The following is a 23,663-nucleotide window of genomic DNA, read 5'->3' on the forward strand; positions in this document are numbered from 1 at the left end:
CTGCTTTTGACCAGAGATTTCCAAGTTCAGCCAAAGGAGTTCAACAGATACAGCAGGTTTTAGTTCAAACTTACATGCAGCAAATACATCTAATATGTTCACTTATTAATTGTTTCTGTTTTGTTTAGGTTTCACAAAATCTCAGGTCTCCTTTTTAAATCTTTAAAGTGGCTGACCAGACTGATGAGCATCTTATGATATCACTATAGAAAATTGAAACAAGTCTGCAAGTTGACATGTCTTTGATATGATTAACTCATGGTCTGGATTGCTTATATATTTATATATGCTGATTGATCTCTTTTTGTGACATTTTCTGTTCTCTTTCTCAGCTTCGGTTAGGGAGCTTTGGGTAATTCTTGACCCAGCGCTGTCTATGGTGGCTCTTGTAAAATCACTGGTTTGTTCATGTTTTTATCACCTTAAAATGTTGCTCAGTTTAGTCCACTTGTGTCAGGATTTGAGATGAAGATCATCATTGATGCCTTCATCTCATTTAGACTTGATTATTATAATTCCTTTTTCACATGTTTTAGCAAAAAAAAATCACTTGAACGTCTCCAGGTTGCCCAGAATGCTGCTGCAAGGCTGATAACAAATCCTCCTCATGCTGGTGTGTCACTCCAATATTAATCCAGCTGCACTGGTTCTGTATTTATTAGAGAGCATTTTAAAATTCTGTTTTTTACATGGAGAGTGACCACCATCACCAGATTAAATCAGTGACCTTCTATAACCCCAGCAGGTCCTTGAGATCACATGATCAGAGTCTGCTGGTTGTGAAGCGAATGTGGCTGAAAACCAAAGGTGACAGAGCCTTTGCAGCACTGACTCAGTGATCTCTTTTAAAAAGCAGCTAAAAACTCATGGTTTTAGACTTTTGCATTGTTTTATTTGTCTTTTGTTCTCTGTGTTGTTTTGCGTTTTATTGTGAAGCACTTTGTGATTTTTATCTTGAAAAGTGCTATATAAATACACATATTACTTTACACAATTACTATGGAAAAGATGGGCTGATTAGGACTCTTGATTTAAGTTTATATAACATAAATTAGTATTTATTTTTCTTATTCATCCAAATACAGAGGCTTTTCTGAAGCTAAAATCCTTTTGTCAACATTTGTCATTTTTATTTCTTTTTTAAAAGATTATTTAAAGAATTACATATAAACCATTTCTGTCTTCTTTTTTTTTTTTCCTGTTACCACATTAATTAACTGCAAAAATCTTTATATAACGTATCCCACTGCCTGCAGCACATATGGGGCTTAGCTTTGTTCTTTGAATCAAAAAGTCCTTCTTTGAATTAGTCAAACTTAACATAAAACCTGCAAATTAAGTCTGACTGAGGGAATTGCAATATACTGAGGTCATATACAAGAATCTGCTAGGAGTTTACCAAATTTGACCAAACACAGTTAAACATGCTTGCAAGCCATGCCTCAGACCTGCACATGAGCTAAAGTTACATTTTCCAGCAGCCTTCAAAGAAGCAGCCTATAATCAGACACTATCATTACATTGTAGCCCAGCTTAGATCATCAAATGAGTCAAAAGCAGCACTCAAATTTAGTTTTAAACTGTCTTCAGATGTTGTAGAGATTCAAGAGCAGTCACAAATCCTTGTCTTTCCAAATGATCTTTTATGCACAAGTCTAAACACTTATTTAAAACTAAATATGTTACTTTCAACCTAGTCTCACTGGTTTTACAGAAAAAAATCTGCGGGTTACATGCAGTCTGCAACACCAGGTGGAAATCATTTATGCATTTGGCTGAGGAACAACTATGACTCAGCGAAAATGGTGCATTCCCTGCTGTTTAGTTTGATGTATTCTTAATTCTGCTTGAGTAATGTCAGTGGTTTCATTTACTGGGTTACCAGAATTACTGTATTACAAGATGGGCACACTCATATCCCTTTCAAACCTAAGGCTCCCAGAAAACTGTTCTTGTGTGTGAGTAAATGGAAAAAAGCTGGGACAAATGAAGCAATACAAAAGTTCCACTTCACCACCATTACACTTCACCTTGCTGCAATCCCAGACTAAAATCCACACAATGACAGAAGAGGCTACCAGCCTTGGAATAATTTTTCCTCCCATAAAAGTAAAACCTCAAAACCCAGTTTCCGCTGACTGGCTGCTTTTAGTCCCTCTTGGATGCAGAGCAGCAAAGGCAAACTGGTTCATGAGGGACGCATCTGGGAAAACTGCTGCACTCATCCATTCGCTATCCAAACTTGCCATGCTCTCTGGGTGATGTTACTGTGCAAACCAGATAGAAGGCTATAGAGACATTTAAACGCATTTATATGATCTGGCTTTTGTTTTTTTTTTCTGTGCCAGTACCTGAAAACAGGGCTGTTTGCTTCACCAGCTGGAAATCTGGCAAAAAGTTCATTTGGTCTTTAAGTAAATCAATACGTGTGGTTAACCAATGAGGAAAAAGAGACTTCATGCACATCACAGACGGCCTTGCTCACACATCCCATGGAAACGTAGAGCTAAAGATCAGCTGGGGATATTTTATTAATATGGATAAAGTTTTATGGCTATAAATATCAGGGGGGAGTAAAAATATGATTTATTCAGAAGCACATTCTAAATGTTACAGACAATGAGGCTTAAAATACAAAATCTTAAAGTGAAAAGTAACCTGTCGTAGTTGTGTTACTAGCCAGTAAAAGCAAAGTAAAGCCGATAAATTTTAATCATGTTTCTGAACCAGTATTAGATATTCTAATCTATGCTTATTGTTTAGGATCATTCATGGCACTGTTGCTCCACCACTGAAGACTTTTATCCCTCTGTGTTCTGAAGTTTCTTCTCGAGACACTCGGACATCTCTCCGGTGCGAGTGCTATATAAGAAAACTCAACTCTGCTTTTGGAAGATCAGCATTCTCTTATGTTACAATGAACCAATGGAACAAGTTACCTACGGAGCTTTTGAAATGTACAAATTTTAGTGAGTTTTCACACTTGCTGAAACGATGGCAGTTCTCGGCTCAATCTTGTACCCATTACTGATTACTTCGAATGTGCTATGGTGGCAGCCTTGTTTGTAGAGGCTATGGTTAATAATTGGAAGCTTATTGTATGTAATGTTGGGAATTTTTTTTATATGTTGTGTTTTTTATAACCTTGAAGTATCCCAACGCATCTTCAGCCTGCTCTGGGACTACAGGTGGAAATTAGCACTTGTGCTATAACCTGGCATGACGCATCTTTCCCTGCGGGGTTAATGTTGTTTGTGCACTGTCCCATGGATCAAATAAATAAATAAATGAAATGAAAATGAAAATTAAAGCCTCCCAGGAATCTACAATGTTATGACACTGCAACCAAAACAGCTTAATAAAATGTTGTCCTTTCTTATGCTTAGTGGGAATGAGGACGAAAAAAGCAACTGTTCTGTTTCACATAATTTACTTTATTTTTTTTTTTATCAATTTATGTCCTAAAAGAAACAATTACATATTCACAAATGCCTTTTTACTTTTTAAAAATATTTTTTTTCACCATGAAAAATTCAGACATTTTAATTGTCTTTACTTCCACCCGCTATTAATCTCTTAAAACCTAATCAATATTCTCACAATGTTACATTTTAAAGTTCTGGCTTTGACTAAAAGCCACTATTGGCCTTAACCCTTTAATGCAAAAAGAAAGAGAAAAACATTTCTTCACATTTTTACTGCGATGGACAGTCATTTTGAGAATTGTTCATTTTTTAAGAAATTGTTCAGATAATAAGTAATAATGTGGTAACAGTTGTGAAATGGTCCAAATTTATGTAATGTTATGTAACATCACATATACATTGCATGTACATTTACCTTTGGTACATACACAAACAGAATAGAAGTGATTAAGGCAGGTTTATTTCCACAATAATAGTAATAAGATTTTAAAAAAAGTGTATGTACATATAGTCACTGAAAAAAACTGCCCTACCAAAATGAAGAGCAGTCAGCTAATGTATGTGTTCATTTGATCCCGCCTATTTCCCTGCCAGCGTATTTCCCCATTTGACCTGTTAGCTATTAGGTGTTCTGTTTAGCACCTCTGATGTGGAAGTTCAGTCGTTACATGTTTCAACCAGCAGGGAGTTCTCCAGAAAAAGCCTTAATTCTACATGGTGGCATGCAGTGGACATATCATGCATTTACTGTCTAAAGAATTGAAAATGAATTGCTTATCATTCAGCCTCTCCCAGCTTGCTCAACTTCAGAATCACACTGTTGGGAGCCAATGGCTCTTGAAGTCCTCTTCTCTCCTTGACTGCAGCTTCTCGCTCATCCTTATTATTGTCCTCTCTGTCTGAGCTAATGTGTCACAGCAGATTCCAAAAGGTGTGCTGACCTCTCCTCTCTGAAAGTTTAAGTGGGGCTCTGCAGATTCAAACAGAGTTCTTGGTCTATCTGGGAGAGGTAGATTCTGTGATACATATGGGATGAGGTGTGGTTTTAAAATATCTAGGAAATCATCTTTGTGGTATTCAGTTAATTGTTTAAAACATATCTCCATAGTTAGCAACCAACTGTTACTAGGTACCGTTTCAATGGAGTACAAGTCTAAAGCTGGATACACCTATAAAGTTATTTTAACTTAATAAATGATTTAGCTGTATATACAACTGGGGTTTGCATATAAAGCTACAAATGAACAAACTGAATATTTAAGGAGATTTTCCCCATCAGCTTGTAACGTTCAATTTGCTTCGAAATGCAACACCAGTTCCAATGTTGGGATGTTTTGTAAACAGAATACTGTGATTTGAAAATCCTCTATCAAAATTAAATACACTATGGAGACAAAATAATTCAACTTTATTGTTATATTCACTCATTTTTTAATTTGATGCCTGCAACATGTTCCAAAAAGGCTGGGACAGGGGCAACAAAAGACTGGGACAGCTGAGGAATTCAAATTGTGTGAATATTAGCACAAGAAAAGGTTTGTCTGTTTGATCAATGATTATTGTGTCATTGCAGTGTATTAAATTAATGGTAAACTCAGAATGATTTAGCAAATCATTGTATCCCGTTTTTATTTTCATTTTACACAATGTCCCAACTTCATCAGAATTGGAGTTGCAATTTTCCAGTTAGTCATGAACTCACAGATGACATCATACTTGAAACCTGACAAATTTTCACACAACACAGGTACAACGAGCGGTGCCAGTGAGTCAAATGAGGTGAGTGAGGATTTTGTTGAAACTATCCAGTGTGTGTAGTCTCCTCCCAAACCATTTCTGTCTCCACACAATTTCCCAGACACATTGGAAAGACAGACTCATTTGTCTAAAGGCTTTAAGTTTTGGAGAGCTGCTTGTCTGGACTTTGGTAAAATAATACGGCCATTTTCCCCCTTATGACGGATCCAAACAGGCGGCAACCATTTCCATTATTAATCCTGCCAATATCAACACTAAAGTTACTTTTCTCATATTTCAGACTTGGTATACGAGGTCTTGTGTAAACCAACAGTTAATTCTGTTTTCCAAGTGCTGGCCCAAATACAAGCTTTCTCATGATGGTCATTGTAGATGAATGCAACAAAAGTCTTCTGATTCTTAGAGTAGCTTGTAAATCTAACAAGATATCTGTTAAATCAACAGCAAGGGGAATAATATCTGATTTACAAAAGATTAAGCTTGTGAATACTTTTATAACAGATAAGCAAAAAATAGTTAAAAGGTTTGCATCCATAATTTGTATCTAACTCAACTTATTTTCCATCTATCAGTGAAATTCACATGTGGCACTCAAGCCCAAAGCATTATTAATTCATTACTGTGCTTTAACAGAAGGAATGTTAACATATTTGCACATTGGTCTTAAGAAAATAGTCCTTTTTAACTGTATCAGAGCACATAAGTTTCTGAAAATTTCTAGATGCCCCATACTTAACTCCAAACCTATAATTAAAAAAAATAAATAAATGTGTAACTGTACAGGAAATGTTTTCATTCAACAACTCAGTGAAACTCACCTCTCTGTGCTGCATATCAGAGCAGTCCACTGCTCCAGAGTCTGCTGAATTTTAGGGGCTTTCTGTCAAAAAAGCTGCTATTGATTTGCCCATCCAGCAATCTTGCAGTAGATCTTACATAAAGTTTCCTTGTTCTTCAAGATCTTTGGTTAACCTCAGTTTCTGAACGAGCCGTTTCTTTGACAACGTAAAGAATTACATGAAGTCCCACCTGGAGATTTCCTGCTGTCATTGTGCAGTTTTCTCCTGTATTGTGAACGTCAAAGTTTGAGTGCAGCGCAGCTGCTTACAGATATCCATGTCATCTATAAGCATCTTAAAACTCATGAGCATTAAAATCTTTTGGCAGGGCTTGACACTGCTTGGCTCTTTTCTTTTTTTTTGTCACTCTAAAGTAGTAAAATGTTATTGTTGCTCAAAACATTGTAATCTTTCATCTTTATGACTATTAGCTTATCCTCTGCTTGACCATTAATGACCTTTCCCTGGTCAGGGTTTATTTGATTGTGTGTGCAAAATTTGAGCTTGTATTGGATTATTTTGACACGTCAGTCTTAAATTTAAATAAATAAAGTGTCATTACACAACTTTAAAAATCCAGTGTGTCCGACTTGTTTTGATGGCACCGTGACATTTATCATGTGCATTTGTGGAACAATTGTAGCTCAGCACGTCACATGTAAGGAACTGAATATAAACAGAGACTCTTTTTGAACAAGCAAATCTCCAGTGGTGTCTTTTTTTTTTATTTTACTAGAACACATGGTATATATATATATTTTTTCCTTTTTGTTTTGAGCTGCAAATTCCTGATGGAAATATTTGACTTTCAGCTGCTAAATTGCCCTTCCATTAAAAATGGATTCCCCTAATTCACACAGTTGGCTGAAAACTACAGTCTGCTGTGGCTGGAAATGGGTTTATAAAAATAGACAAAAAACTTTAACACAACAATGCTCCATTCAGCTAAAAGCCTGAGCTTTAAATGAATATTTGTAATTTTCTGCAAGTTTGCAATTACAAGGCTCCTTCCCATTCATGAAGACACTCTGAATGTCTTATTGTAATGTAACTTGAAAAATAAAGTAAACTTCAGTTCACATTTATTAACAATGTTATAAAGAAAAACACAGTAATAATAAGGAATACATTTATGCTTTAGGCCTGCAGTAAATTCCACATATTGTTTACAGTATTTGCATATTGCAACAGCATTTTTTAAGTCGGTTTATCCGTCTTTAAGCATGCTCACATAGTTTTTACGACTGTTTTTGGAACTTGGCCTGCAGATGCAATTCAGCCTGAACAAGTATGTTCAGAGACCTTGTGAGAATCAGGCAGAACCAAATGGATGAATGTCTCTGGTTAGTACCAATAGGACCTCCAGTGTCTCCTGTTCTCCTGAATACCCATTTTCTCCATGACCTCCTCCTCCAGAGTCTTTAAAGATGGAACATAAGTCTTTTCTAGAGTGTCTTCAGGACTGGTATCTTTAGGACCGTCTGTACAGAAAAGAGAAAAAAATCCATACAGATTGAAAATCCAAACTAAACTGTGTGCAGGTCAAAATTGACACATTTCATCTGCTAGTTTTCGGATAATTTTACCTTAATAACCCAAGTGAACAGTACAAATGCAGAGAATGTGTTTAGTCTTTTTGTAAATTAAAACTTAAATAACACCTAAGCAACACTAATGACAACAGTGGACACTTAATCCATTACTGGCAAAAAGGAGCATCCCTTAAGAAATCTTCCAGCTTAGGTTGCTTCCACCATGAAAAGAATAATCCAATCATTTTTAGCCCTAGACTGTTGGAGAAGATAGAAAATCCAAAACACCAACATGCTCACCTTTCCACTGCTGTGGCACAATGCCATCGCGTCTTTCCGGCACAGGTTTTGGGATGATTCGACCCGTTCTGGCTGATACTCTAACTCGCTCACCTTCCTCTGTGTATTTCCACTCAATCTGAGTGGGCTTCCTACAGACAAAGATTAGAATTACATGTGCTCTACAGATATAAAAACAAATTACTTATTTCTTTTAAAAAGACTAAATGTACCTTATTATATATTCAGTCATTTTTAGTCAAGCTAATTTTTATTTATTCCCCACTTTTTGTTTTCTACAAAGTTTTCTTCAATTATTGCTGAAATCCTGGAGCCAACAATAACAGACAACAGTGGAGTTACATCTGAACCGCTTAAGGTCCTGACCTGTCTGATGGGTCAACGAGTGCAACATCACGGAGCAACAAGGGAGCCTCACTTGCGATGTAAGTCCCACGGTAATCTGGAGACTTTCCAATATACCTGTAATGCTGAGAGACAAAACACTAGTTTACAGCACTGAAATCCCTAAAAGGCTGAAAACTCAAAACGTGCAGCAGCCCAACAACTTCTGTGGTCTATGTGGACACTTGCCGCCATCTGGTGAAGCTCAAGTATTACATAAATGATTTTTATCTGTAAAATCTTTACGTTTTAAAGTTACACTGTATGAACATGTGAACTAGCACAGTTTAACAAGGTTCTTCTGTAGTTGAAGTGATTTGTCGTCTTCTAAAGAATAAAGATGATTAAAAATGCACACAAATAAATGACTATATGTTACAAACTCAGTATGACAAAATGTTTAATAGAGTACAGTTCATGTACGAATGAAAAAACAAAACAGCATCTTACTGTATTCAGTCCCTCTAGTATGACCCAGTTTCTGCGTCTGAAGACTTGGATCACCTTTCCCTGTTTTCCTTTGTCTTTCCCTGAAAGGATCTCGACCTATAAAATCGGAAGAAAAGTCATGTTTTCAAAGATATTTCCAAAAAGAAGCTAATCTTTGCTATACCTCAAAAGAAGCAGCACAAATTTTATTTGTATAGCACATTACATACCTGAAGCAGTGCAAAGTGCTTTACACACACACACCCTTCAATTCCATGTTGCATAGCTCAACTCTAAAAGCATATCTTCTGTCTCCTTAACCAAAAGTAAGTATAAATAAAGAAATAACGTGACATCTGGCTTGGCACACCATGAGGAAATGATATCCTGGGGATCCTTTCACACAAGGTACCAGCTAACCAACCTTAGACAATGTATGGGCCAGCATGGCCCCTGACTCTGAGCCTTTAGAGTACCGACCTGCGTTATCTCAGACTCCATAATTAAATATTATGCAACATTCGATTGTTATTGATTATTACTGATCAAGTTTGTTAAGGGCTGTATGGTGGTGTGGTTAAATCTCTCCCTTAATAGCAAGAAAGTTCATGATTTTAACCTTGGATGGTTCCTTTAATGCAAAATCTGCTTGTAGTCCCTTGTGTATGCATGAATTCTCTGTGGGTGTTCTGGCTTCCTCCAAGGTCTAAAGTTGATTGGGGTTAATTGGTGTTCCTAAATTGTTAACTCTCTACGCACCAGCCCTGTGACAGACTGGCAAACTCTCTAGTGCATACTCAGCCTCTCACCCGATGGCAGCTTGGAAAGATTCCAGCCCACAGTGTAACCCTGCATTGAAATAAGCAGGTATAGAAAATAGAGACATTGAAGTCTTTTGATAGCTCCCACAGACTACGTGTCTTGAATCTATAACAGCACAACTCTGACTGACACTTTTCAGTCTTTCAGTTTCCGTCAACTCATCCGGACTTTTCAATTCAGGTGAGCCTATTTTGAGTGGTAACACATGAAATAATACAGATCCTAGAATCAGTTGTAGGACTTTATTAGGTAATATTATCTCACACTATGTCATCTAAATTACATTAATTTGATTTTTAAAAATGGCTAGACTTCTTTTTTTTTTTTTTTTTAACATTTTGTGTTAATTCTTCAATACATTTCTGGTCTGTAGAGTAGTAGGACTCAGACATGATATGTCACAATTCTGTTTCTTGTGTATTAAATTGTTACACAGTGGTTGTTGTACTCAAAACAGCATTAAACTCGTGTGTTTTACACTACAAGATGATTTTACTTCAATGTCTTGGATCTTCTGTTTAATCAACAGAACATCAAACTGATTTGTGCTCATCTGCCCAGAATCAGACCTATAGGAAGCTACTGAAGGCTATTACTGCACATGAATGGAGATAGTCATTAGATATGTTGTGATGAGAAGTCTATTTTGTTTGTTTGCTAGTTTTTTTTTTTTGTTGTTTTTGTTTTTTTTTTTTAAAGTACAGAGAGGAAAAAATATTTGCATTGTGTGGAAAAAAAAGAAATCAATCCTGAGAATACATTTCTTACCATGTCCCCTTTGAGTACAGACCAGTCCTCAGGTTCTATTGGTTCTACAAACACCTTTCTCCTCTTCTTCCCCGGTGGATTTAGCCTTTTAGCAGCCGCGGTCCATGGTCTATTGGTGCCGTAGCGATAATCTTTGGGTACAACTACCCTGGCTGCCATGGACAACACTGCTGTCAGTCGCATTGTGCTGCAGGGAAAAACCGAACAAGCTTGTGAAGGAAGAACTTTATATACCGCAAAACAGGCTAGGCTAATATTAGCGAAAACAGGGCTTTCATTAACATTAACTTAGATCGCTTCGCTATTTTGACCGATTTCGCAATTTTATGAAAAGTACACTAATTTAAAATTCCGCTGTTACTTGTGATTAAAATAATATCAATTTTTTTTTCTTTAATAAAAGAAAACTAAGTGCACATAAGCTTACCCTCTGTTGATGCCAATGTCACATGTAGTAGAACTAACGCTATTATGCAATGGGCGCGCCACCTGCTGGACAGGAGGGCCACACTTAACTGTACGCATGCGCAGCAGGGGCAATCTGATTTGTGTACAAGATGTTGCTTTCTGAGGGCAGAATGACCTTCACATAACTGTGGCTCTGTATCTGTGTACTCAAAGCAAAATGCTATAATAAAATTAAATAATGTGCACAGAAAATATAACATCTAACATAAACCAACTGAATCTAAAAACTGAAAGCCTTAATACTTAGTTACAAATGGTGACTGGTATAAAGGCGAAAGAGTGATTCACCACCAAATGTCACTGTACACTATGGTGAGACATTATTGCCTATCAATTGTAATAAAAATGCAACTATTTCCTACTAAGTATATTATAGTATAGTAGGTGTACAATGACCATTATCAGTGTTATATACAATCCAGACATGCCATTCATGGAAAATGTCACTTTTATTGTCACAATTTGGGGAGATATAAATAGCACTCGCTTACCTACACATGCCACAAATCTATTATATTTAAAAGAAAAATTGTAACGCACGAAGCTGTAAATACCCAAACTCACGAGAGGCTCAAAGCTGTCAAGACATGTTTTGTAAAACCAAAAGTAGTTCAGCTATGATAGCCTTTTGGGCCAGACCGCACAGTGCAGCCCTCTCGGAAACCAATTGTGACAACTCCACAGACACACAATAAAGTTCCCCTGTTGGGTTTCCATTTGTGTCAGACTTAAGGTTTAAAAAAATAAATAAATAAATCAGATGACAAACTATTGTTTGGTTTGAGAAAAAAAAAAAGACTATAGTTGGGCGGAGAGGCACCCTGTATATAAGCATGACAAAAACAAGTTCTTCTGTAATCAACAGGTTTATTAAATCAACTGGCAACTACAATAACTAGGCAGTAGATTAAGATGAATGGAAGCTTCCAAAAGTAATGAAAAAGCTAAACCAAACATTACACTATACAGAAAAATAAACACTTGGAATTACCTTCAGATCTCAAATGTTGTTTTGAGCATTTACACTTGGACATTGGCAATATGGTAAAGGAGAAGTGGCCATCTTTAAAGACTCCATTATTTTCTTTTATTATCTGGAGAGATCAGGCTTCCCTTGGTTTCATGACTTGATAAATTGTAGACTAACACTTCCAAACACATGATAGAACACTGAAGCAATGAAAGAACAATGACATCCACAACATTGTTTCACAGTCAAACAATAAGACCACTGAAGTAAAGCAGACTCATATTCCAGTTAATAGAGTGGGGACGAATAAAATAATCAACGAAAAATTCAATCCTTAAGTCTTCCTTTCTAAACTCTTAATAAAATGGAAAAGAAGAAAATTACTGTGCAAATCATGGTAGATTTAACAATTTCGGCTCATTCCTGAGCCACAAAAAATTTTGTTTTACCATTTTTTAAAGTAGTCGAGTGTTTTTGATGTATTCGGTCTCAAGCAAAGCAGCACTAGTGAGCTAAATAAGAAATGAGCAGAAAGTTGACTTCATGGTTTAGAGAGATTTTTACCAGATAATCTGTGGTGGTGAACACCTCGTCCCTTAAAATTACAACTGCTCCAAATTGATATTTCCAAGATCAAGCTGAGATAACATTCAGGAATGTCATACTACTTTTTATTAATGTTCATCATCAGCCAAAGAGTTACACAGCAGTTTACCATGTAAGTAACAACAAACCGACATGGTAAATCTAAAACACATCCTCTCAAATTGGGTTTTTGTTTTCAAAGTGTTCAAAGGCCAAGAAACTAAGAGATGTAATCTTGTGAAATTAAGGACAGTCTGGTCATCTGCAGTGAAGAATACACACCAAGACAAAGTCTGTGTTGCATAAAAAAAGCCAGAATAAACTAGTTGAAAATGAATATGGATGAGAAAAAAAACTCATCTATTCAAAGTGATTAGCAAATAACTGAATAGCGGACTTGATGAGGCTGTGAAGCTAGGTGATATAAACTTGGGTGACATAGTTTATGGACTGAAGCTAAGAGTGTAGTGAAAATTGTTTTTCTTTTTTTTCTGTACAATATGTTTTGAAACCATCAAATGGGAGTATTTGTGTTCTCTGTGTATGATCTAAATGTTTTTTTGTTTTTTTTAATAGTTATTAATTCCCTCTAGCTGAAAAATGTTTTGACACCTAGCATTCAGTCTTTGTAATTATGTAATTGCACTTAGAAATAAAAAATATATATATACACACCAAAATCCCATTTACATATGAGCTTGAAAGCGCTCAGTTCAATTTGAAGTCAGATTAGCAAATGTTTTGTTTCTGGGATATATGATATCCCAAGAATGGCAAATGAGGATTTGTTTGTTTCTCAATACAAACATGTGGGTCTTGTTTTTAAATCTTCTATCAATTAAACAGCTGAAATCTGCAGGCTGCAGGTAATCATGTTGATGCTTAAATTCCCAAAGCATCGAAGGTTCCTTGTTTTCTTCAGAGCTGACGTTAAGCGCTATCTGTCGCAGGCTGCAGGGAGAACAGTAAGAACAATTATTTCAGCTTCGGATATTTTACAAGCAGTACATGTAGACCATTTTAAACAATTTAACTTTGAATTGCTGGAAAAATATATGTTATACAACTATTTAATAAGAGATGCTGTTATTGATTAATGGCTTTCAGTTGTTTCCATGTGTTTCCCACATCATTTTGTGGAATAGATATACACAAAAGACTAATTACCCTGACGACAGCTTCAATTCAAGGTCACTTATGAAAGCACCTGGTTCAAGTTGGTATAAAACACCAGCTGATACAATAAAGTTATTTTATGTTTTAGTATATACAGATCAGGTAAACATTTCTGTAAAAGTCAGGTTTGTCATACACAGATGGCTTTAGCTGTAGCTGCCTGGAAGTAATTGGTAAGAAATAGTGTGGAAAAACAATGTCCAGCACCAGTATAGTTTTTAATAGTTAAACAATCATTAATAATCCAGTCTCACCTTATCTGCCGTTAGCTGCCCCCCTGCTTGAGCATTTCCCTGGGCCTCTGCTTTCGACTCAGTCTGTGAGGAAGGTGCTGTTGCCTTTGGTTCAGACACATCGTTAAGCTTGGCCTCTGTGTTCAACTTGTTGCCGTCACCTTCAGCCTCTATATCCTTAGGCCGCTTGGGAGATGCCTATCAAAGGTGTGGTCATGCGTGAGGGAGACAGCTTTCAAAGTATTTATGAATGTCTGTACTTGGACTGCATGTCAGACTGAACCTCACCTCTGTGGCTTCCTCTGCTTTTCGTTTAGTCCCTCCCTTCTCGTTCTTCTCGTCTATGACCAGAGTTCCTTCGTCCTCATCGCTGCTACCCTCAGCCTCTGCTTTCTCCATGCTGCCTTTCTCCCCTGCTCCATCTGATGAGTTGTCCTTCTTTGATGACTAAAGTCAGAGATTTTTATTAGTGATAGACAGGTGAACAAAGCTAACATCACTCTAGAGCGGTCAATCTGGGGATGTACAAGACAAACATTAAAGGACAACCACTCATGAAACTGTCTCCATGGGGAGCAGTAGGCTGCTGCTCGGGTACCAACATAATTAGGCTGATAAATAAGAATTGCTTTTTTTTCCCCCCCTGTATACTTCTATAAAAATATACAGTCAGATTAGTCGCCCCCTTCTGGTCGGTAGAGAAAATGCAGACCTGACGCACCTTTGCATTTTCATATCCAGAAAAATTATCCTTGTTTTAATATGCAAATTATGAATGAGATATTTAAAAAGCAGAAAAAACTAACTTACAGCTGTCGTCGCCTATAAGTCCACCTACCTCATAGCCTTCATGCGTGACAGTGGGGTTGTTCTCGATCTCCCAAAGCCCCTCAGCGAAGCCTTTCCTCTTGTTTGCTTTCCCAAACTTATCCTTACATTCATCGTATGGGAACAAATCCTTGGCTCCCAGGAATGCCCTGCAGTGTTCAAACATAAAAAGTGATATGCCTAATTGTCTACACCCACAATAAATTCATTTGAAAAAATACCTAAATGACTTTACATTATAAGTGATAACTATGGTTTTGTGATAACATCAGGGTAATTCATTATTTCATCTGCTTGAATTAACTAGTGACTGTGAAGAAATAGTAAAAATATAGTAAAGAAGAAAAGACTTAGAACATTATAAAAACATTATAAATCATCAACTATTAACTGAAGGGAATTTTAGATTAAAACCTGATCGGGATGAAATCATTTGATTCTCACCAAAAATAAAAGAAAGTTTACAAAAATTATGACCGAGTTATCAAATTGAATTAATAAAAAATCATTTTAAAAACTAACAAACAAAAAGATCGGTTCTTTAGTTTCATTAAATGCTTTGCAAAGTTTTTGTCATTTAATCCTTGAAGTGAGAAAAAAAATGACTTGATAAACTCAAATCACTTACGTCTCATGAGTCCCAAAAAAGAACACTTGGTACTTGTTTGAGGGTGATTTCACAGCTCCTTCGGGTAACTCGTCAATCTGTGAATCAATGAGACACCTTCTTAAAAAAAAGGTTGCTCTAAATAAAATCTCACAATGAATAAATAGTGAATATGGTGAGGACATTTTGTCAGACCAACAGGACGATATCTGTAATAAAGCAACAAATCTTTGTACATGATAAGAAGTTCCCAATAAATAACAAATATTTAACCATCAAACCCATTTCAGTTGTAAAAAATTGAATATTAAATAAATGAACAGTAATACCCCAAATGCTACATTACATTATAGGACTGGACAGGCTTGATAAATAATAGGGAACCTTAAAGTCCCAACTAAGAAGTTTTAGTAAATAATTTGTTCTACCTGATGTAGCTTGTAGTCTACACTAAAAGTCAACTCTTCTGTAGTGAAGTGTCCAACTTAATGCTCTGTTTGGGTCAGCCACTCTGCCAGCATGAACAGGCAAGTTACACTGATGGGGAGGCATGGCGTCCATTTGCCTCTGTCAGACAGGCCTTCTGGCATCCCAGATAGGACCAGTATGAGCGGGTAACTTGGGCAGGGCCTGCAGCCTGTTTACACTAGGCTGATAAGACTGAGAAAAGGAAGGGAAACATGGAGGACTGCCCTATTTTGGATGGAAGTGCATTTATGTAGATCATGTACTTTTGATGAATCTAAAATGGTATTTATTATGGGGGAATAATAATGTAGTTCAATAATTGTTAAATCAAAGACTGAAACACTGTGACCATGAATTACAAGTTTTGACCCCACATTTAACAATTTTAACCTTCATATAAGAGTTAACGCTTTAATTTTGGATTAGTTATATATCCCGATTCGTAGTTGTAGTGTTTAGAGCCTGTGTTTTATAAAAAAAAAAAAAAAAAGTGAATTGTTTATTTTTTCTTATGAATGATTAGGAAATTTGACTGCAATTGTCAGGCTTCTGTGTTTAGGAACCGGGTGGACATCACAATAGTGTAACATTGGTTTCATTACCCTGAACAAACTGATGATCTAATGCAAGTCATTTCAACCTTATTACAGTGGCAACAAGTGTGAACTGCCAGGCATGTTTACAAAGAACCAACGCATGCTGCACAAGCAGCCATTTATCTGCAATAGATCAGCTTTAAAACGTCGGGGGGGGATTAGAGCATCTTAACCAACGTGGATCAGTGTGTGAGTTTGTAAGGTGGAGCTGAAACTGTCGCCTGACTTCTTCCTGCAGTTCAGACGTTAAAGCTGTGAGAGTCACGACCGTTAGTCTCCAGCCAACGTTTTACAGCGTGCCATCTTTAACGGTTACGACCAACACAAAGTTGACGCTAGCCCAACAGGCCCCCTGGGGCACGAAAGCGGGGCATGTAAAGCAGTACAGAGCTGCTACACACACACTTTATTAAAATATTAAATTAAACAATTATGTAGATAAGTGGCTTATAACATCACGAATCACCAAAAAAAGAGACGTGCTTTTCTTTACACTTTGCTAGCTGTATGCTGATGCTTAGCAACGTTAGCTCGTTGAAGCTAAGCTAACTCATGGTAGCTAACTAATGTCGAGGCCTCTCAGGTGAACAAGCGCACGGATCACAGGAGCCACACAGACTGGGGTGAAGACCACTGTTGGAGATGTAAATTAAACATATAACGGCGGGTGCTTACCCTCGCAGGCCAGTGTGGATATCCCTTCATTTTAGCAAACACCAAATCTCCAGGCTTGTATTCCTTTTGCCTGTTGGATCTCGGCATGTTTCTGCTCGGAAAAAGCTTGCTATATCAGATGTGTGTGATCAAAACACAATGGTTGTTTTAATGTGGTACAATATCCGTTGTGGCCACCTCCTGCGACAAACAAACCAAATGTCGATTTGTCATCCAATAAACCAGGTGCGGCGGAAAACTGAGGCGAAGACGGTGTGGGCGACTTATTCGTTGATTCAGAGCAATGCGGTTTAACCACAACAATAAATACATACAGCTTTGGAATAAATATTATTTGTACGACTAAGCGCGATAATTGAACTCCTTGATATAACCACTCCTCCTCAGCCCACTGGCTCGCTCCTCGGATAACTTGGGTTTGAAATTGAAACCCGCTTCCCTCTACAGACGCGCCCCCCTGAAGCTGCACAAGTGGCGCCCCTATTGACCAAAACTTCTAAATGACGGTAAATTAAGCAAATTAAAAACAAGCAAATAATGGCGCTAAATATCTGAGGGAATATATCCCTGAAAGGAATTCCCCGAGTGGACGTGTACAGATAAAGTAGTGTAGTATAGCAATTGTGTAGATTTTCATTTTACTGCAGTCCACATGTGTTTCTCCCATTACATTCATATGGCAACTTTAGCTTACAATGTGTGGATAGAATTGGAAATTACTAAATTTGAATTTATTAATTATATAGTAATAGATTTTTTTTTCTAGGGGATAAATACAATTTATGTAATAAATAAGAGTTTCCTATGCATTTTTTAGATAGATCTGGTTGCAATGAACATCTATCTATCTATCTATCTATCTATCTATCTATCTATCTATCTATCTATCTATCTATCTATCTATCTATCTATCTATCTGTCTGTCTGTCTGTCTGTATATATATCTATCTAAAAAGGAAACATGAGAAACTTACAAAATACCTAAAAGATTGATACGGCTTGTGGTCATTTAAGCAGTGATCCCCAAACAGGAGAAATGGCATGAATACCTGGATTCAATGGTCTTTACCAAAACCAAGAGTGAAGTCTGTTCAACAGAGTTCTATTTCTGTGTATTTCCAATAAGTTTGCTCCTTTTGGAGACAAAAATTTACCAGATTGGTACCTGTCAGTCAGCAAAAGTAATCCAAAACTAAAGTTATCCAAGGATAATATTTTCTCCTTGTAAGACTTGCTTTAGCTGTTTCGAATCTTTAATTTTATTTAATAGGATAACCTGCTTACTACAACTTGTCTTCATTTGAAAAGTGTTTCCTACAGTTGGATATCTAAATTATTTATTACGCAGATTCAGGTCCATAAAAGAACACGTAGAAGACAGAGAAGATGCATAAACACTGCTGTTTTGTGATCAGATCATTTTAATACAACTACTACCTATTCAGTGTTTAAAAATGATCTTACAAAAGACCTTTACCTTATTACGGTTTCTGTTACATAGCAAGGAACATCATTTTTACAATCAAAGTCACGTACTTAAAGAGACAATCCCCCATTTCATTAACAAGAGTTTTTGTAGATGACTTATCTTTGGTCTGTTCAATTAAAAGATGAATGAATATAAAATCTATTATCTTCAGAATGAATACATATTAATTGTACTGAGTATTTTAAAAAAGAAAGAACAACTCTTGATTATGATTATCAAATACACTTCTTCACAAATACATTGATATAATAAATAAATAAATAAATCTCTGGGTCTATAAAAGATTGCATTTTTCAAGTAATTTTAACCTAAACTCGGTCCAGTAGGGGGCGTTAATTTCTTGAAGTTGTTTACCAACCTGTAACCGAGGAAGAAGTGAAGGCTGCGCACTAAGCTGCGCAGTCGACTTGTCCTCAATCGCCAATGATGGAGGCGAATGTTTTGATGGAGACCAGGTACTGAGGAGCTTAGTTTGTAGGCGTAACGACACACTAAATAGCTGCGTTGTGGTGTATCAGAACAGGGCGGATTATCTCTCATGCGCTTTAATAATTTAAAACAAAATTTGACGTAACCACAAGACAATATTAGCAATCTGATAACGTATATTGCGGTTGCCTAGCTAACTTTAGCTAGCGCCGTGTTTCCAGTTAATCAGTTCATCGTGAGACGATGTTTTATTCTGATACATTTATTCCACTTGAAAATATTTAATCTGTGTTTGTAGTAAGGAGAAATCATCGTACCTGAAACTGAAGTCAGCTCTGTGAGCGCGGCTTCTTGATAGCCACCCAAGGAGTGGTAATCCATGTCCACGAGTTTTTGTACATTATTTCTCTTTAGTAATATCGGCAAACATGTCCTTGGTCGCCTATGGTAGCAGCGATGATAGTGACTCGGAGGAAACCTCGCATTCTGCTGCTGCTGAGAACAAACCGAGCGGAGGCGGGCTTTTTTCTCTCCTTCCTTCTCCTAAATCACATGGATCGGCACAAGTGAATGAAATACCAACCAAGAAGACGAAAGCAAAGCCTGCAGCAAGAGACTCCATTTCAAAAGATGATTCAGATCCTCTGCCATCTAAAGGAGGTTTGTTCTCCAGTCTGCCTAAACCAAGGAAACGAACAGAGCCCGTCAAGATTACTGTGCCAGAAGTCCAGAGACGAGATGTGAGTATTGAGATGTTAAAATACTTAGGAAACATACTACAATTTACTACAATTGCACAGCATAACATATGATATGTACATTTCTTGTGTTTATATAGTCAGACTCAGATGATGATGAACCAGCAAAGAAAGTACAAGCTCAGGTAAGACTTTTTTACTGACTTTGGTAACAATCACATTCAAAACTGTCGACTGAGTCTTAAAATATTCACAAGAAGCAAAGAAGAAAGAAGTCTTATCAACTTTAAAGCTTTTAGGTTGCCTGTGTTTTGGATGACATTGAATCTTAATCTGCATACTCGAAAGGCTGTTTCCCACATTTTCAATAAAATACAGACTTTCTTTTTGTTTTAATTGACATGGGATAAATATATATAAATTGACAGCATTGTATTTCCACGATGTAGCTTTTCTATTCCTGATTCTACACTTACTTTTAACTCATGTCACCTGTTTTTTGTTTTTTTTTTTGTTTTGTTTTGTTTTGTTTTTTTAACCAGGGTGCAGGTTCAGGCCTCTCCTCTATTCTTCCACAACCCAAGAACCTGACAGTAAAGGAGATGGACAGACCTTTAATCCCTCATGCACTCACTAAAAGACAAGAGCCCAAAGGACCTAAATCTGGAACTCCTGCTCAGGGCCTTCTTGGTTCTAGTGCATCTCCCTCTGCTATCAAAGCTGCTGCAAAGTCAGCAGCCTTGCAGGTTGCTCGACAAATAGCCACAGATGATCAGGATGAGGAGGATATAACCCCACAGAACTACTTTTCCCTTGGTGAAAGCTCCCAGCCTCTCACTGCAGTTGTCCCAAGTCTGGATCCTGAGCCAGGAGCCCCTACTGAGCCCCTTCCTTATGCGGTTTCTGATGAGCCAGGACAGTCAGATGCCCCTCTTGACTTTGGAGGGAACCAAGAGGGAGCAGGTGCATGGGAAGGTCAATATCAGCAATATCAACAACCAATGGCCAGCCCAGAGGCTTACCCTCAGGTATATTCTTTTTTCATACCTAGATGACATGACCGCCACAAAGCTTCACATGCAGACCATCTGCATTGTGTAAATTCTCTTGAAATGATTCTCTCATTAGACTGAGTGTTTAAAAAGATGCTAACATAGTCCAAGTTCAAATAGACCTGAAAGTTTTCCAAAGGAAAAAATTAGGCATCTCATTGCATTTAAAACAAAGGAAAGGGAAAATACCTTGAATACCTTGTGGGACATACATTTTCTCCTTGAACAGGGATACTATGATGAACCATTTTACCAGGATCCTAACCCTGGACTGGCAGAGGAGCCTGGTTCCTCTGCCATGTTTGATGATGAAGGGGTAAGAAGCACACTTCATCTTTTTCAAGTTATTTTTTTTCTTTTCATTCACCGTAATGAAAACCATGCATTTTTAGTATGTTTCACTGTCCTTTTGTCACCCCCCCTTCCCCCATGTAGAAAAAAAATAACTGTAAACAATGAATGTGTGCTTTCTATTTTTTTCACTGCATCTGCAGTTCATGCGGCTGCAGGGGAAAAGAAACCGAGGTAAGGAGGAGGTGAAGTTTCTGGAGATCAAAGGGGACGACCAGCTGAGTGGGAATAAGCAGTGGATGACCAAGAATATGACGGAGGAAAAGCAGACCCGCCAATCGTTCAGCAAGGTGACCATCTTAGCTTTCTGTTGAGTTGGATGCGTGTTTTGGATGCAGAGGACTGTCAGGGTTGTTTGTTACAAAGTTTTCAGTTTAAGCCTGAAAAGGTCTAGGTGGCATGTGACGGATGAAAGGGTGGCGCTTTGAGGTGCTGGATTGGAGGGAGCATACACAGTGTGCCCTGGCTGGTGTGGCATCCATCGATTTCCACAAAGAAGTACCTGATTCGTTCTGTATGTTGGGAGGTGCTAAAGAGTCCCTTAACTACCCTTATATAAACATTTGTGTCTACAGCAACCTCAGAATGAATCAGGGTCCCAGCTGTAAAAGAACCCCCCATCTGGTGACTTCTTGTCATTCTTTTAACCTCAGACAGAGTATACTATGATATGATCACTTCCCCCTTACTGAGCTGTGAAGTCCCCTGCAAGCCTCTTGTGTTGTTCATATCTTTGTAAGGCATCTCCCCGTAGCAAGGGTCTGTCTTTGCAGCTCTTTTTTTTTTCTTAACCAATTGGTTACAACATGTTTGGAGGAGTTATAGGACAATGAGGCAGATGACCACCCCTAAAAATGAAGATGTCAGAAAATTTGCAGCTGCCCTTTGCCAATACATAGGTTCAGGTCCCCTTTGAGGAAAAAGGTCATGTTGAAAAACTGGCCTTAAATCTCATACATCTTTACAGAGGATTCAGCGCCTCTATCATCATCTTTGCTCTAGTGTCAACCTTCTAATTTTACAAACATGCAAAATTAGGTAGATGATCAAATTGTTACGTAAAATTAAAACATGTGTTGTTTCAGATAGACACGAGTTATAATTAATTACAAAAACATTTTATATAGAATTTAAATGTAATTTTTTTTTTATGTCTGTGCAGAGAAGAGGAGAACAACCTACAGGACAACAGAGGCGCAAGCATCAGATAACGTATCTCATTCATCAGGTGAGTGGCCGACCAAACACAAAGCTCAGATTACACATTGCACATTTTAATAATGGAAATTTCTTCAGGTGGTGATGGTCACACTGATGTCTGTGTAAACATTCAGTTTATTGTGGTTTCAAAGGGATTACACCAAATGCTTTTTGTTAACTTTTTGATTAGCCATTGTACTACCACTATCAGTTTATCCCCATTTACCCCATTTTGTTGTATATACTCATCTAATGCTGTTTCTTTTAGCTGATTCTGTTCCTGTGTTGAATTCACTAAAGGAAATCAATAGTAGACTTGCAGAGCTTCAAAATACGGTTAATTAACTAATCCCAGTTTCATGCAGGCACACATTGTTGAGCCTTTTAAAGGTGTGGCTTTATGATTTGCCAAAGAAAAACATTAATTTGATCTTAACCAAATTCTCTCATCTTGGAAAGTACTGATAGTCACCAGAGTAATTGTTTTTTCCCTGAATAGTTTGTGTTGTTATTGTCACATCATACTGATATTGTTTTAGTTGCTTTGTTCAGATCTGCTTTTGTCTCAGGCTTTTATTCTCTTATTACGTCTGGTAGTCTCAACCCATGCTCAGACCCCAACGATATTTACAAAGTTAATATTTAGGCATAGTGTTTGGCAATGTGGACAATTTTCAAGAACCCACATTTAGACTGGATTTGATTTCTTTTCCAGGCAAAGGAACGCGAGTTGGAGCTGAAAAACAGCTGGGCGGAGAACAAGCTAACCCGCCGGCAGACCCAGGCCAAATATGGTTTCTAAATATCATAATTGTGAACTCTGGTGGCGTACAAAATCATCGTATCAGAAATTAAGAGTAGAGATTTCAAGATTTACCCACATTAAAGAAAACAGTGTTTAGGGAAAAAAAATAGTATACATACCTTTATCCAGATTTTCCTCCCTGCACTCCACCTTGTATTGCATCAGACTTACTGTTTCGTATTGGTTTCCTTTCATTGGTTATTTGCTAAGTATCACTCTGCTACTTTTACAGTGATTTACTGGAGATATGACGTTTATTCCTACACAAATATCTGCTAGTGTTTTTTAAAGTGCCATTTATCAACCAGTGGCAGAAATATTAGTGTGGCCATTAGAAATATTTTTCCTTTCAATATGTAAGTATCCTGTTAATGACGTACTTTGAGGTGTGACTTATTATTTGTGTTTTGAAAAAAAAAGCATCACTATACAAAAACATTTGGTTCTCTGGGAATCGGTCATTGGACATGTTTCTGTTAAAATCAGCTGAAGTTATGTGAAAACCTTTGACATGTCTTATTTTTTTCCTTTAATCAGGACCTTTGTAATAAACAGTGTAGAAATAAATATCTTGTAGTTGCTCATAATTTTGGTGACCAACTTTTTTTTGTTTGTTTTTACAATTTTTTTTATGTTATATTCCTTTAGCTATAGACTAAATTACCAGAGAACCAAACACAGATTTAACATTTCAGCCTGTTGCTTGGTTGCACCAGAGACTGCCGAACCAACATTAATCAGAAAATTAATTTACAGGATCCAGCCTGCAATGGCAC

At 37.2% G+C, this 23,663-nt stretch overlaps 3 protein-coding genes across 3 annotated transcripts; 1 reads left to right on the forward strand and 2 right to left on the reverse strand.

Moving 5' to 3' along the window:
- Window positions 1–7,093: 7,093 nt before the first annotated feature.
- On the reverse strand, window positions 7,094–10,712 carry mrpl24 (mitochondrial ribosomal protein L24). The gene is made up of 6 exons (XM_079259164.1): window positions 10,685–10,712; window positions 10,258–10,444; window positions 8,689–8,784; window positions 8,221–8,324; window positions 7,855–7,985; window positions 7,094–7,503 (listed from the first exon to the last, which is right to left on the reverse strand). The coding sequence occupies exons 2-6, from the start codon at window positions 10,438–10,440 to the stop codon at window positions 7,367–7,369; spliced, it is 651 nt and encodes a 216-aa protein (XP_079115290.1). The 5' UTR covers window positions 10,441–10,444; window positions 10,685–10,712; the 3' UTR covers window positions 7,094–7,366.
- An 880-nt stretch (window positions 10,713–11,592) lies between these two features.
- On the reverse strand, window positions 11,593–17,263 carry LOC306769612 (hepatoma-derived growth factor-like). Its single transcript, XM_079258284.1, has 6 exons — window positions 16,864–17,263; window positions 15,146–15,222; window positions 14,528–14,666; window positions 13,978–14,136; window positions 13,711–13,887; window positions 11,593–13,231 (listed from the first exon to the last, which is right to left on the reverse strand). Exons 1-6 carry the CDS (start codon window positions 16,948–16,950, stop codon window positions 13,211–13,213), a joined length of 660 nt encoding a protein of 219 aa, XP_079114410.1. The 5' UTR covers window positions 16,951–17,263; the 3' UTR covers window positions 11,593–13,210.
- Window positions 17,264–18,792: 1,529 nt separating this feature from the next.
- Window positions 18,793–23,468, forward strand: prcc (proline rich mitotic checkpoint control factor). Its single transcript, XM_079259061.1, has 7 exons — window positions 18,793–19,521; window positions 19,620–19,664; window positions 20,022–20,507; window positions 20,761–20,847; window positions 21,026–21,172; window positions 22,045–22,110; window positions 22,798–23,468. Exons 1-7 carry the CDS (start codon window positions 19,210–19,212, stop codon window positions 22,882–22,884), a joined length of 1,230 nt encoding a protein of 409 aa, XP_079115187.1. The 5' UTR covers window positions 18,793–19,209; the 3' UTR covers window positions 22,885–23,468.
- Window positions 23,469–23,663: the final 195 nt, after the last annotated feature.

Source organism: Telmatherina bonti, assembly GCF_933228915.1.
Source record: "Telmatherina bonti genome assembly, chromosome: 19".
Classification (NCBI taxonomy): domain Eukaryota; kingdom Metazoa; phylum Chordata; class Actinopteri; order Atheriniformes; family Telmatherinidae; genus Telmatherina; species Telmatherina bonti.